Here is a 15,579-nt window from a genome sequence, read left to right on the forward strand (position 1 = left end):
GCCTACTTAGCTTATCGCTATGATGACATTGCATAGGCAATGACGCAACGCCGTAATCGGCCGATAATCCCCGGCGGGGCCGTCAAATCGACCAGTCTGTCTGCACCGGTCTGCAGCACGGCTCGACTCTCGGCATTTCCCGGGGGAATCACGGCCCGTCTGCCGCCCCCGGCCCTGCGTGTTAGGTCGCCGGCGCGGCGTCACGTCATCACAGTGTCACGCGTCACGCGTCACGCGAGGACGGGCCTGTGGACGTCAGACGCGCCCGCAGCTCGAGCCACTGATTAGCTGACCACAGAGTGTGTGTCCAGCGCCGGTGGCAACGCACCTCTGTGTGATGACGTCACTGGGGCTGTTATTACCGGCTGCAGCAGCTGGAGTTCCTCCGATATGAACTAGAGATTGATCTGGTGATTTCCGGTGAACGGGTGATCTTTGGAATGGCCGCTGGCGATGGCACGATTGGGGCGATGTGGGACCGGCTCATGTTCTTCGGACGTGATGTCAGGACTCGGGAGACTCCCGGGAGGGGTCCTCAGTACCGGAACGCCGACATTTAAGGCTAATGTATCCTAGAAGAATCTCAACATCGTATTTATCTTGAACATTCGAGCAAACTGCAACTCGAAAGCCAACATGTGCCTAAAATATTATGTGAACCTCATAAGCCAGTTCTCGTAATCCGGATTCATTGGATGTCGACGACGGATGTCCTGTAGAATCTTACGGACTAAAAACATCGTCTCACTTCTGGGAGACGATTACTGCTCACTGCCAGGGTGGTTTGCTTCTAGACGACGCTCACGACGCGGCCGGCCGCCGGTGGTGGCGAAGGCGGCGCAGCCCGACTGGCGCCAGGAGGCGATTCCGGCGCACATGTTCGCCGGGTACGTGATGGACCTGCAGCGCGGCGCCGATGCCGGCTTTTGGAAGGAGATGGCGGCGGTGGACGGTGCCGCGGAGAAGAACGGTGGAGTTGCGGTGAATGGGCACCACGCCGGCACTAATGGGCACCACGCCGGCACCAACGGCTGCTCAAAAACTAACGGTTAGTGACGGGCACCCAGCCGCGTCTGGGTGTGGAGTCTTGGTCAGCACTACAGGGTCTTTTTTATATCTGAGACGTTATCTGAGAAGTGCTGTGTGATTTGGCTTTGTCTTGTATGTACTGATGCAAAGCTTAGCGAAAGTGATTTTTTACATTCACTGCATCGACTCCGCTAGGCAATACGGCAAGTGTCGAGCCAACCACAGTGGCGGGTTTCAACTCGACCTACCTCCTCCAAGAGGACGACTCTTCGGCGCATTTCTGGCAGATCGTCAGGAAACACCGAGTGGACACCATAGTTCGCTTCACTAACGGAAAGGTACGTGCGGGTAATCCCGGCAGCTTTATTGACTTTTTTATGGTGCACCCCGCGTCAACAGGTTGCAGTCAGCTCACCGTCTGGGGCCACAGACCTCGATCGGTGCTCTCCGGTGACTGAGTTAAGGTGTTTGTTTTTGTAGCGGCCCGTTTGTTACGATTTATGGCGCACTGTTAGCATAATCCGTCTTCTGGCGCAAACGATGCTGGCGTGCCACGGCATTAGAAATCGCTTTCCATCGATGGCGTGAAAAATGGAACCATTTATTGAGATCCAACTGCCTGAAGGAGCAGCTGGGAACAGTTAAGATGTTTTCTGTTGGCGAAATGATTGACTAAACTATGATTTAACTCTGGTTTTATTGCAAAAAAAGGAGCTTGAACCTTTGGAAATTTTATAAAACGAATTAACCTCAACGACACTCATAAAATGATTTGAAATGACAGTGAAATTACATATTCATATGAGATAGGTTCCTCAGATATGCGTCGAGAGCAGCACTGGTTTCCAGTCACGACGCGTCGATCCTCCATCCGACATCTTTCAGTCTCTTTCGCTTTGATGTCGATTGACTCAAAAGTTCACAAGAAAACACCGTCCTCCGAGCCACTTCAGTGGATTAATTTTGTTCGAACTAATTAGGAATCTTACAACGACTGGCAGGAATGAACTGTCTTTTCTGTTTTGGTATTTATTTAGTTGTGTTGTATCCGGTTTATTATTTTGTGATCCTTTGTCGGTGTTAGTTATTATTTTGATTGCATCTTACTGGTCTTAATTCGGCGTATCATACATATAAAGTCGACGTCACTAATGTGGCACGACCAATAAAGTAACTATAATTATGTTTGCCCCTTCAAACACAAGTAGATGTGTTTTTATGCGGTAACCGTGGTCGGTGACAGCGTCAGTCTCCGACCGGTCCAAACCTAGCCTGGCTCCTCACGGAGCCCACTGACCGGTCACAGGGCGCTGACCTGAGGACCATCGCGGGCACCGACCGACGTTCGATGACCATTCTGAGCTGCATTATTAACCGGCGACGCGCCAGAATCACCAGACCGCAAGAGTGAAACGTGCAATATTCAGCGGCGGCGCCTTGCGAGAAACGAGCCGCGATCGCTCCCCTCCCCCTCTACCCTCTCCTCTCCCTCTCACTCTGCCGAGGAGGTGTGACCGGGTCGCTCTCTGCAGGGAGACCTCGGCAGTGTTCAATCTCCCCGACTGACTGGCTGGCGGCCCGGTCACTTGACTGGCTGAAGGCAGGTGTTACTCCGTATGAGGGAGAAATACACCCGCGCTTCGGAGTTTGCGTACGACCGTACGAAATCGACCTTTGAGATTTGGCAAATAATGGCGAATGTCTATAGAAATCATTCCTGTCATACACCGCTGCTCCACCGGGGTTTCAAATTGAGGGCTGGTCATTGGTTATAACGGATCATCGTTTAATGTTATTGGCCTGGGACCCACTCGTGTAACGTACCAATTGTCCACTTATGTAGAGTTCTGCTCCTCAGCAGTGGAAAAACAGCTATTACCAGCGGCGTTTACAAAACTAAAGAAATATAATCCCAATGTTTATGAAGCTGCATTGGTGTCGTATTGCTACAAATGTTAGAATTAGGCTAATCCATGTCTAAGCTGTGGCTTATTATTCCGGGCAGCTCAGATCACATAATGATGGCATGTAGATGGATAAATGGTGATCCAATTTGAGCGATATTTGAGCTTGATTAGATTCCGTTCTGAGGGAACCGTTCAGACTGGTACATGTATATCGGGAGACTTTCAGTCCAATGGAGATGGCGTACAGATACTCCCCTTTCTCTTTCCCTCTCTCTCTCTCTCTCTCTCTTTCTCTCTTTCTCTCTCTCTCTCTCTCTCTCTCTCTCTCTCTCTCTCTCTCTCTCTCTCTCTCTCTCTCTCTCTCCGTGTGACGCCCCCGCGGGACTGTCCACTATCCGAGGGCGGAGATGAGCTCCGGCAGATTCGCCTCCAGTCTGCCCTCCGCGCGCCGCATCCGACGACCAATTGAGAAATTAGCCGCCGCTCTAACTTGCAGCGCCAGTCGAAGTTAGCGTAAATTACTTATCCTGATGGCCCAATCTGACGTGGCGGTAATCCGTCAGAACCTGAGACAGCTGTGTTTAGAGCAGTGGGCGCCCGATTAATTTTTTTTTCGTGTCAGAAAAGCATTCGAGTGGGTGTAACTTCAGAGTGAACGATTGCAGGATATTCACTGTTCATCCTGGACTGGCCATGTCAGCATTCTTGGTGTTTAGGTGACTCCCGATACCAGAACCTCACCGGACTCACTATCATCACAGGGCTACTGCGAAGTTTTCGTTCTTTCTCATCTTCCCGCACCATGACCCGTGTGCTCCCGTTGTTAGCCTCCTCGTTGCCTCACTCCCAAGATACGAGTCTGCTGTTTGACCTGTGACCTGCGGTCCCGCTGACCCTGATCCCTCCCTGCCCCACAGCTGGGGTCCGTGACGGGTGACCGGTCACTGGTGAGTGACCCGTGACCTACCGTCCCGCTGACCGCCGCCCTGTTATCCTAAAGGTGGAGTACGGCACTGGTCCCCCGGGCGAGTGGCCAGCGCCTCTGGCCGGGTGTCAGGTCCAGCAGCGATCCGACTCCGCCGGCGGTCTGCTGCTGCTGCCGCCGCCGTCACCCGCACACAGAATCACGGTGAGTCCACGTTTGTCCAGACTTACATTGTATGTCTTTGGTCCGTAAATACCTGCTGTCGCCTCACCAAAATATACGCCTGAATCTCCTCTCGCGTCTGGTAGACCGACGAGGTAAGACAAAAGGTCAGGGGTTAACATCACATAACGAAAGATATTCTTATCATCCAGCGCTGTCATGAAACATTATATCAATGGCCACTTGAGCGAGAGCGATTAGTTGCTAACTTTGTCGATTTAAAGTGTCAGGCGACTGAAGTTCCTCAATATTCCAACTGGCTGAAGCATGAGGCAAACAGTGAAGCTGATGACATTTTATGAGGGCTCACACTGTCGCCCGTTTAGTGGAGACATTCGATAAGTTAATGCCATGATAGCATCATATGAAATCACCCAGATTATTTACGATAAACCCGCATGTTTTACATATGATCTTCGACCCTAGGTGTACTGCCTATGCTATGTGAACTATGCATGCATGGTAGACAGAATGTCGTTTCATGATCACTTGTTCTATGGTCCAACGAACAAGTCCGGTAGCGCATATAACCAACTTATATCTAAATGATTGCTGCTGCTCCGGTCAGGTCAGTCTAATCCCTCCCTAGCAGCAGCCATAGGTCAATTCAGGAGAGTCCCGAGCTGGCGGCACTGATGCCGTTCTCCTCCCCGACATCCCCTGACGATCGTCTGCCGCTGTCAGCGGCGAGTTATGGACTCCCACAAACAAAATATGTGGCCCCGGCCCCGGCAACCGAGGGCCCGGGGACAACTAAAACATGAAACGCGAGTCAACGGTGTCGTCTTCATCATGGCGCGACCCCATTATGCTGAAGGTAGCACTTATGTAAGTAGCAGCGTCCGTACCCATTTAGCTCTATGTATCAAAACCAAGTAACCTGGCCGACCAAAAACTTGAATCATTTTGTTTTTATTCCAGCGCAGAAATTTATTACTCATCCATTTACTGAAACCAGCCATTCTAAGTAAAGATTAGGTGTATTTAATATTTTGTTCATTTACTAAGAACAATTTCATATCAGCCTGACTGTTATGTTCTCATCGGGGGCTAAAACATCCCGTGGTGGGCACTAAATCGCCATCAACTGAGCATCACAACCGCCTTTTCACTTCTCAGAAACACCGGTTCGTCCGCCCATCAGTGGTCTCTCCGAATTCCAAACATGTCTCGCCTGTGGCGGCTGTCTTTCTCGCGTCTTTCTCCGCTCTCTCGGCGGCGGCGGGAGGACGTTTGAGAGCTGCCGTTTCCGGTCGGGCGTGGCCCGCGGCGCGGTGATCGTGTTTTTATCGTCCATCGCTCAGCGGCCGCGGCGGCTCGGCGCCGCCCGGCCGGCTTAGGGCGTCATTCTGAACGATGGCGGGGCTCTCGGCCGGCCACCGACAGCGCTAACGATAGGGGCGCACCGCCGCCGACCGCCCGACACCGGTTATGAGCCCGCCTAACGTTCACCTTACGGTCACCTTACGTTCACATTACGCCCACCTTACGTCCACGACATGCTCATTTCTGCCTATGAATATGTGACGTTGCCGTCCAATATTTCAAAAGTCACAGTGATCTCAGTTTTAAAGAGAGACATAATAACACTCCTACCTCATTTATATCCCCTGTTTACCTATACATATGTATATAAAGGTCTATGTATCGTCACAAACCCAGTTCAAACCATCAAAACCAATACCTCGCCCCCATAACGCTTCCTGTTACTCCGTCTCAGTGATCCTGCCGCCCTCTAAGCCCGGCAGCATCAGCCATCATCCCGCTCTGACAGTCCGACTGGGCCGGGGAGCACCTCCAGTCCACTTGGGACAAAGGGCATTAGCCGGGCCGCGCGGGCCGCGCAGCCCGGCGGCTCGGCCACACCGGTGGATTGGCGACCGTCGGAGGCGACGGAGCGCTGAAATCGGCCCGTATCCGGCCGACCGTCGGTGGCGAGATGGTGTGGCCGATGGACCGACGAGGTTCGGGGGAGAGGCCGAGGCCGGCTCAGGTCGCAGAGGAGAGATGGAGAAGGTGGAGCTGAACCTCGCGTGGGGAGGTACTGAGGGATTTGAAACCCGATCGCTATCATTTTTGGTATGCGTGTCTTTCTCCAGTTCTCTACATGATGCTGTTTATTTAGACATTGTCAGCCACAGGCAAAACCCAATGACGGCTGAGGTAAAAAAAAAAAAGAAATGCCTTCATTAACTTGCAGTTATCGAACTAGCCGGGATACTATTTCGCTGACACTTGAAGCCGACCTAAGGATGGCTTGTCATCTTCAGACGGCCTCCCCCCCCTCCACAGAGCACGTTATGCGCCTGCTGTGCGGGCCGGAGCCGACAGGAGGTGCGGTACGTGCTGTCAGTGTTTGACGCCCCCCCCCCCCCCTCCACAGAGCACGTTATGCGCCTGCTGCGCGGGCCGGAGCCGACAAGAGGTGCGGTACATCCTGTTGGACACCAGCAGCCCGGCGGGCGGTGTTCGTCAGTATCTGCTGCGGCAGGCGGCCGCCGTCCGGCCCAACACCCACCCCACCGTCCTGGTGGTCACCAGGTGAGTCTGTGTGGCGTCATCTGATGACGTCAGTGGGTGGCGTCATCGGCGAGAGATGGGGCAGCACTGTGCTGAGTGTGCAGTGACCCGTTTTTTTAGTTATAGATGCTCGAATTGTATGGATTTTCCTACCTCTTTGGAATTGGGCTGGAGACAGCATAAACAGAAATGCTTGGACTGGTATCATTCAAATGTGAGGAATTGAGCTCCGGCGATATCTTTTAGGCTACCATGCAAACTCCAAATGTTGGTACACCTAAGTAACCTTTAAACAAATAAGCACCACATATTCGTACGGGGACCCGCAGTTGCTATTGTACACGAACCCCAACTTTAGCCGTCTGTCCTGTCCAGTAACAACCGATAACATTGATATCGACTGCCAGTACCTGTACAAGAGTAGCTGAGGTTTTCTGTGCGTGCCCTCTGACAGCTTACCGTTGTTCCCTGTGAGGGTGCTGGGACAATTTACTCAGGGTCGCTGTACAGTAGCAACTGCGGGTCCCCGTACCTACCAACCGCTCAGAAAACGGCTTAGGTCGCTACACATTACTTCAGAGTCTCAAGAAAGCAGGGAATGTGTAATGTGTATCCGCTGATAACTACCTGTAAGTGAACTGTATCAATTGCGTTAGTCTTCGCGACACTTCCCCAGGCAATATGCTCCCCGTGGATGTGCTTTTATATGCCGTTTCCTCTCGTTCATATCACGCGTCATATGCACCCTTATTGAGAAATGCATGGAGCCCATATTTAATATTTCCGCCCTGTTGAAAATGTGGCCGGCTCGTTGAACGGAACCCTCCGGCCGCCGGCAGAATTTAGATACCGAACGAGAGGCACTCTTTACCCGTTGAAGGGCTACAAATCTCGGCGGAGAGGGCGGCCGTGTTTCAGCGGCGCCGGCCGTCAGAAGGTTAGCGGTGCCACACGGGCCGCGTTACGCCGCTGCGAGCCCTTCTGCCGATCGATTTATTCAAATTTCATGGAAGACGGCGCGGGCGGTGCTCCATTTCGACTGATAGCATTACTCTGTTGTCGGCTGAAGACGGTATGATTTGAGAACATAGTGCTCCCGTTGGAGTCTGCGCTCGTGTATCATGCGCCGGACGGTCCTCCGGGGCCGGGGAACCTCATATCGGCGCGGCCCGGCCGGTCAGACGGCCCCAGCACCCATCATCGGGCCGCTCCTGCTCAACGGCCAGTCATCACCGTGTATACGACTTCTAATGACCGCCGCCAGCGCGCGACATGAATACGGCGCCGGCTGCGCATGGGCCGGCCCGCATGAGAGGCCCTCCTGGCGGCGCCGCCAGATCAGATGCGGGAGACGGGAACGGCCCGATCTCGCCGCAGAGTGGCCGGTGATCTATGGGGAGCAGTGCGCGGTGGCTACGCGATAAATTCACCGGCAAATTGGGAAGCAGACAATCCGGACAGAATTGATCGAACCGCTCGCCGATTAAATTTCGCCCTCCCGAGCTTGAAGTGCGGTTGCTAGATGGTTTTGTTATTTCTGTGTCTGAACACACGGCTCTGTAATATAATTCAGTCGCAGTACTTCATAACCCATGTTAAAGATGTCCATAGTCTTTCCCGGATTGACTAACGTGCATACATCATGCAACGTATCCTTAATGTTATTTCTTTTTGCTAAAACCCTCTTTGTTCCTGGTTAAAGCGCAAAGAGAATCCTATTAAGTTCGCAATTACTGTTAGAAAGTTTCGTCACTTAGCCTTTAATCAACAACTACTTGCAATTACCTTGCAACCAGAGAGTACCTGCATTCGCAAAAGTTCAAAATGGTCGACTCATTGGTTCAGTCGTCGACGGTAGCACCACATCATTGCATTGAATGTTTTGCATTGATATGCATTAATGGGCAATAAGAGTCACATAATACGACATATGGGAAATACCGGCTAATTACAAGTGCGTCGTTGGGAATAAGAGTTAAATGCGGGTAGTTCGCAAAAATCACAAAACACAGAAACCTATGTGTAAACACGCCGTGTGGTGTAGTACTTACAATCGCTACATCATTATGGGTGGCAGGGACAGACTGAGCCTGTCATTCAACATGTGTGATGCGGGGGAGCCTACCATTCCAGGCAACTGATTGCCGGTGATAAATGGGACACCATTTTCAAGTGCACAACTAACGGTTGAACCTTTGTCACTATCAATTCTATTAACTGCTCTAACACTCCCCCACATGCTTAAAACATAGTCATACACTGGCTGTATGTATGTCCGTGCACCCAATACGCGTATTTTTTACATTTTTACATCCACATACAGCCTCTCTGTTCCCTTCCCGCCGACAACCCATTCCCACACATTATCGGCCACTTCCTCGTCATTGTTCTGTCAGTCTCGCCCCATATATCGCTCTGTCTGAGGCACAATATTCCCCCTTCCGCTCGGACATCCTCTGGCCGCCTGCATTCAGGGCCGCCCGAGCTGCTAACGGCATGTTTACACCGCTGAGTGCATGTGTGAGCGGCTGGCCAGCGGCCGGCTGTCCGGCTGTCGGCCGGTGTGAAACGGCCTCTACCGACAGAGCTGGCTGGAGCGGCGGGATGGCCGGAACGGGAGCGGCTGGCTGCTGGTGCAGACGGCTGGTGGTAAGGTTAGGACGGAAATTACCGACTTACACAGCCACTGATACGAGATAGATGGTTGTCAGCCTGGACAGAAACCTATGCAACCATTTGGTTGCCTGGCTACGGGAAGCACCGACTGCTCCAGCCGGGATGGTTATCACATAGGTATCTGGCATATGGAGGCGTCACCAACTGTTACAGCCGTGTGGTTCTCTGGTCGGGACAGAAACCTCTGACTGGTGCAGCCAGTTAGTTGCCTGGCCGAGACCAAGGGGACACGGCCAGACACAGTCTCTCGGAGGCACCAAGTTCCACCGACCGGTAGCCCGGGTTTCCCAGAGGCAGAAAGGTCAAAAGGCAATACTGGAGCATGTTTATGGATCAAAGACCGTTTTAGTTTCCCCTTAGGAACGATAATGCTGCCTTTGCCTGGTTCTCTGAAGGTCCGATTCCCTAGGTATCTCTAGGAAGTTTTGGATCTGTGTCCCAGAAAACCATTGAGTGTATAAGTTCCCTCTCACCTATTTACATCATCATCGCTCCAAATAAGGCGATACTTTTTCGGTTCAAGGTAAAATTCCATGAAGGTTAATGACGTACTTTGCTTTAAGTTCACCAGTATAACACCTTTTGGGGCGACTAACGGAGCGAGCGAGAGGGTGGGCCTTGCACGTGCGAAATTTCGAGGGGGTACCTCCAGCTGACTTGTGCACGGCACCCTACAAACCGGTCTCTAGCGATGTGCCAAATTTGAGCACAATCGGCCCAGCCGTTCTCGAGATCTGGAAGCGGCACCCTGCACGTGCGCACGTGCAAAATGGGTCCCAACTGACTTGTGCACGGCACCCTACTAACTGGTCCCTAGCCGTGTACCAAATTTGAGCGCCATCGGCCCAGCCGTTCTCAAGATCTGGAAACGACCCCTGCACGTGCGCACGTGCAGCAGCACCCCAACTCTGGCACATGGATATGCAGAGCCTAGTGGGTGCCTACCTACATGCCAACTTTCAGCGCAATCGGCCAAGTAGTTACCGAGATATTGCAACAATTACAAAACTGACACCTCTTCGTTTTGCACGTGGCACGTGCATAAGGGGTCACCCACATGCATCGGGAACAGTCCAATACTTGGTAGAAGGAATGAAGCTAACCTAAAAAAATTACCGCGTGTAAATCGGTCAAGTGGTTGCTGAGATATAAGCCTCGCAAAAGCGTCCGCACGGCCGGCCGGCCGGCCGCTCATATTCAGAAATTTCCGTTAATCTAAGGAAAGACTCCGCTCGCTTCGCTCGCTCCGTAATAACCAGTATAACGCCTTTTGGGGCGACTAACGGAGCGAGCGAGAGGGTGGGCCTCGCACGTGCGAAATTGCGAGGGGGTACCTCCAACTGACTTGTGCACGGCACCCTACTAACCGGTCTCTAGCGATGTGCCAAATTTGGGCACAATCGGCCCAGCCGTTCTCGAGATCTGGAAGCGGCACCCTGCACGTGCGCACGTGCAAAATGGGTCCCAACTGACTTGTGCACGGCACCCTACTAACCCGTCCCTAACTGTGTACCAAATTTGAGCGCAATCGGTCCAGCCGTTCTCGAGATCTGGAAACGACCCCTGCACGTGCGCACGTGCAGCAGCACCCCAACTCTGGCACATGAATATGCAGTGCCTAGTGGGTGCCTACCTACATACCAACTTTCAGCGCAATCGGCCAAGTAGTTACCGATATATTGTAACAATTACAAAACTGACACCTCTTCGTTTTGCACGTGGCACGTGCATAAGGGGTCACCCACATGCATCGGGAATAGTCCAATACTTGGTAGAAGGAATGAAGCTACCCTACAAAAATTACCGCATGTAAATCGGTCAAGTGGTTGCTGAGATATAAGCCTCGCAAAAGCGTCCGCACGGCCGGCCGGCCGGCCGCTCATACTCAGAAATTTCCGTTAATCTAAGGAAAGACTACGCTCGCTTCGCTTGCTCCGTAAAAACTAAGCCGTCCATCAGCTGCAAGCCGCCGGCAACGTAAGCCTTATAACGTTGTTCTTACAAGCATGACAGCATGATGCGATGAGTTCCTTTGGCCGATAAAAGATATGATGCTGCGAGTCGTCCGAGTATCATGTTTGTAAAACAGCGTTGTTTCATTTGATGCAACGTTTGTATGAATGCACACAGAACCACTAGACTGGCTTCAATACAAATATCCCCGATCATTCGAATGCTGGTCCAAGTTTGGCCTGCCTTTCCTCATTTCGTTTACGGCATCTTGGCGGATTGAATTGGCCAGCCGCGCCCGGAGAATAGACCCGACTGTTCTGTGGACCGCCGCCAGGCCGGCTCTCCGGTCCTGTGACTCTGCCTGGTGACGTCATGAGTGGAAAACCGACCGAACGATCGGCGGCTGGCTGGAGATCGGTGAAATGTCCATACCGATCGGCTGGGGGATCAGAGATGTGCTGTTGAGTGGTGGAGAGCGGAGGAATGCATGGCGAACGAGAGGAGCGATGGATAAGATGATGTGACCGTTCACTGTCCTCCGTTCACTGTCTGCTGTCCACCAGTCACTTGTCCAAACTCCGCCGTTTGCTGTTCAGCGTCTCCATCAATCATCCGCCGCCCACCGTCCATCATCCATACTCCATTGTCCACCGTGCACCGTCCACCATCTAACGTCCACCGTCCACCGTCTACCGTCCACCGTCCACCGTCCTCCATCCACCGTCCAGTCCACCGCTCTGGATCGCGACGAGCCGTCTCACTCAGTCCGCCAGTAACGCCTCCCTGAGGACCAGTTTGGAGACATCAGCCAGCCTCTCGGAAGTGGCACCGACTGCCGCTGACCTGACCGACTCGGCTTGTTGCGTCCAGTTTAGTCCGTGACCGATAGAGAGGAGGCTCTTTGCCTTGTGGGAGGGTTCTCTCTCCTTTGTGGGAGGGTGCTGTCTGTTGTGGGGAGGGTGCTGTCTTCAGTGGAGAAGGTGTATTTTACTGCTAGCAGGGTACTCTGTGCCGTGTTTGTGCATATGCGGAGGAGGGGAAGGGGCGGAAGATGTTGTGGGGCTGCTCTGCCGTGGCCCAGTTCAGACCCCAACGCATGAGACCTGTTGCGTGCGCGTGGCCGGGAAGCTCCACGTCGTTTGACCCGCGTTACTATATTCAGCCAGCTGGCAACTGGCGAGAGAGGGCGACGCTAGACCCGGGAGGACCGTGCCGCCATCTACCTGCGGCACGTTAAACTTTCGATCCAAATTAGCACCGGTGAACCGGGCGCGGGCAAGGTGGGGTGGTTGGTCCGTGGTGCCATTCGCAACAAGCACTGCTTAGCGGGGCACCAGGGCCCAAAGCCACCCATTCAACCATTCGGACAAAATTTCTTTTAAAAAAAGGAGGGAAATAAGGAAACGGAACAATGGAGCGGAACAGTGGAACAAGCAGCGGCGCAGCCGGAACAAGCGGAACAGTGGAGCTGGGGAGGAGGTGTAATGAGGTCGATGGAAGAGAGAGGCGTATAGAAAGCCGCATTCCTGCATTTCTGGCATGAACTCGACGGTGTTGAGTTTTATATTTGTTCCCAAGGGACGTCTTGCTTTGTGGCTCCATATGAACTGCAGCGCGTTTGCTGCTGTATATTCTTCGTCCCAACATTCTGCTGCAACTGCGGCAATTCGTGAACACAGCGAAACATGAAAGGCACATTGCACTGCGTCACACTTAAACAGGTGCCCACTATGTTTCCATGCGTAAATAGCCTGACCTCACACTGTGCCGGTGTTACTGGTAAATTGGACCGCTGCACACAGTCGGCCCGGCGGGGGGCGGGGGGGGGGCGACAGGGGGGGACATTATTTGACCAGTACCAGACCACGGCCCGTTGCGGAGCACAGCTGGACTCCGACAGTCGGCTGACGAATCACTAGCTAACCAGCGCGGCCGACCGGACACAAGCCGACAACCAGGTGTTTACCATGCGGGGCACAAACGACTGGGGAAACCTGACTGACTGACGATTTCTGGCATAAATAGGGCAAACGCAGGATCACCTGGTTCACTGAGGGTGATATGATGATGAGGTATTTCTATTGTGCAGGTGACGTGAGTGGTAGCTCGCGAACCTACTGTGCCATTCTGTTATTGGATTTGGAAGTGGAACGGGTTCTCAACGTGACTCCTTGGCAGAATTTAGTTACGCATTGCAGTACCATGGAGCTCTTTGTCTCATGTCACGTCCTTCATTTAGCCTCAAAGTACTCTGACTTTCCTTCTACTCTTCCTTCTTCCTTCTCTGCATCTCCATTGTCCACCGTTTCCAGTAAATAAGCCACAGCTGCCATCCCTGCTGACCCTTCTCCCTCTGTGTCCCAGGGGAGCGGAGCAGGAGGCCGCCCTGCTGGTGGCTGCCGACATGCTGAACCGTCAGAGACTAGCCACCGGTGACCTGAGCCCGGTGGCCGTGCTGGCCCGACTGAGGGCAGTGCGACCTCGCTGGTTCACGGAGGTCGCCCAACTGAAGGTGCTCTACCAGCTGATCAGCGAGAGCCTTCGGACCGATGAGAATTACGGAAACTGAGGTGTGGTGTGATCTATCTCCGTCTCTCATGGGGAGCTGTTGGTATGGTATGGAAATGTGAGCGCTTCATTGGGACTATCTTCATTGCGCGATTGTCGTCATGTGAATGCGGGGGCCGAAGAGGGTAGTAATGTGATCTGTTGGGGAGATTGAATAACTTTTCGACAGGGATGTGTGCCGAGGGGCCTCGAAACCCTTAGGCTAAGGGGTCCAAGAGCCCAGGAACTGTACGCTATTTGTGCAATGTTTTACAGTAGATTAGCGATGGCTGCCGAAAAAAAATACCGAGTCTGTGTGATGAAACCCCAGCTACCCAGAAGATATTATGTGTGAGGTGACGAGGTCGCACGATTATGTACGTCACAAGATCTCTGACGATGCTATGTGCGAGAAGATTTGACGACATTTGTGTGTGGGAAATGATACCTTTGGCAATATCGACCAGTTGATTGTGCACGAGTGAAATGTGATGGTATTCATTGAGCTGTGGCACCTCTTTAAAGTGAGACAAACGTTCCATAACGGCGTTGCGACAGGTGAAAATGATCATTTCAAACTAAAGCGCGGCTGTTCATTGTCTTGGACATCATGGACTATGTAAACTCCGTTCAACGGTGTCCCCAGAGCATCTTTATGTCGCATCTTTGAACGCATCCTCTATCTGCATGGGAGTGACTTCTTCAGTGGCTTCCAGAGGCGTTGTGCGTTTCAGAATGCTATGTGGAGCATCCAGCATGTTTCGTATCATTGAAAGTGATGGCCTCGGGATGTGAGTTACATGCCAGGGGCGAAGCGTTCGGGAAAGTTTGCTATATCGTCTAAAGTGATGTTATTGGCAGGTGTGCTACATTGTCAGGAGTTCTCAGTGTGTACATACGTTCGACATGGGGCCGGGTCATACTGTCATGTGGGATGCGTTCGGCATGTGAGCTACATCGCCAAGGTTGCGCGTTCGGGATGTCTCTTATATCGCTGGAACTGGCGAGTTCATCACGGCCGGAGTATGGCCGTGAGCGGTGCGCGGGCCTAGTCCTGCCGCCGTCTGAACTCGTACCAATAAACTGATGGCTGTTCTGTTACCGATCGTGCTCTGAGAAGTGCCGAGTTACGAGTCCACATACGTCTGTGTAATGATGTCCGTACGGAGAACCCGCCGGGCCTGCAGCTCCCCTGCGCACCGTGAAGGATGACATATGAACGGCGCCGCTTTGACCCCAAGGCAGCGCCGTAACTCACTGTAAAATAACACGCCTGTCCGTGGGAGTTGGTTTGTTCCAAATGACCGGCATTTGTGCTTATCTTTTGTCACAGAAGGGGCCACTGCACGTTCAGTGAACTCTGCAATGGTAATCCCGTGAATTTGGCCGCATACAGTGGCAGCGGGCAGGTGCATTCATAAGATTTATTATTTAATGCTGGTGTTCCCGGAACGCACGTCCGGTTAAAACCCCTATAGTTCCACCCTCGGGGTAGAGTTGTAATGTTTAGAAAGTATGTGTAGGCGTTCATGACATTCAACAAAGTTTGAATATTTCCCAAAATAGACGTTGGGTCCCGTCTTAGAGAGAAATTAATTAAATGAGGCCTCATGGTGGAAAATTAGGTTTCTGATATTAAATTTTACGCACCGATGCGTGTTTTTAACACCGTTTCTTCAAATCCACACAGATTCTATCGGATCTGTTAAAGTCTTCCTGTCAGTTTCCAAACAGATCCTGCTAGCCATATGCCGAGGCGATCAAACCACATTTCACAGGCTGGTTGACTTCGTTGAGAGA

At 52.4% G+C, this 15,579-nt stretch overlaps 1 protein-coding gene across 1 annotated transcript; it reads left to right on the plus strand.

Annotated features, from left to right (window-relative positions):
- Positions 1-470: 470 nt before the first annotated feature.
- Positions 471-14,880, plus strand: LOC122384969. The gene is made up of 6 exons (XM_043372838.1): positions 471-498; positions 779-1,048; positions 1,225-1,367; positions 3,937-4,065; positions 6,467-6,624; positions 13,597-14,880. Exons 1-6 carry the CDS (start codon positions 471-473, stop codon positions 13,799-13,801), a joined length of 933 nt encoding a protein of 310 aa, XP_043228773.1. The 3' UTR covers positions 13,802-14,880.
- Positions 14,881-15,579: the final 699 nt, after the last annotated feature.

The sequence above is a fragment of the Amphibalanus amphitrite genome, unplaced genomic scaffold, assembly GCF_019059575.1.
Source record: "Amphibalanus amphitrite isolate SeventyFive unplaced genomic scaffold, NRLGWU_Aamphi_draft 000204F_arrow, whole genome shotgun sequence".
In the NCBI taxonomy this organism is placed as follows: Eukaryota; Metazoa; Arthropoda; class Thecostraca; order Balanomorpha; family Balanidae; genus Amphibalanus; species Amphibalanus amphitrite.

Bases quoted from the DNA above. Each gene is read 5' to 3' on its own strand.
- LOC122384969 (XM_043372838.1), top strand. From the start codon at position 471: ATGTGGGACCGGCTCATGTTCTTCGGAC. The intron at 1,368-3,936 runs GTACGTGCGGGT...GTTATCCTAAAG, and splicing joins TTCGCTTCACTAACGGAAAG to GTGGAGTACGGCACTGGTCC. The intron at 6,625-13,596 runs GTGAGTCTGTGT...TCTGTGTCCCAG, and splicing joins ACCGTCCTGGTGGTCACCAG to GGGAGCGGAGCAGGAGGCCG.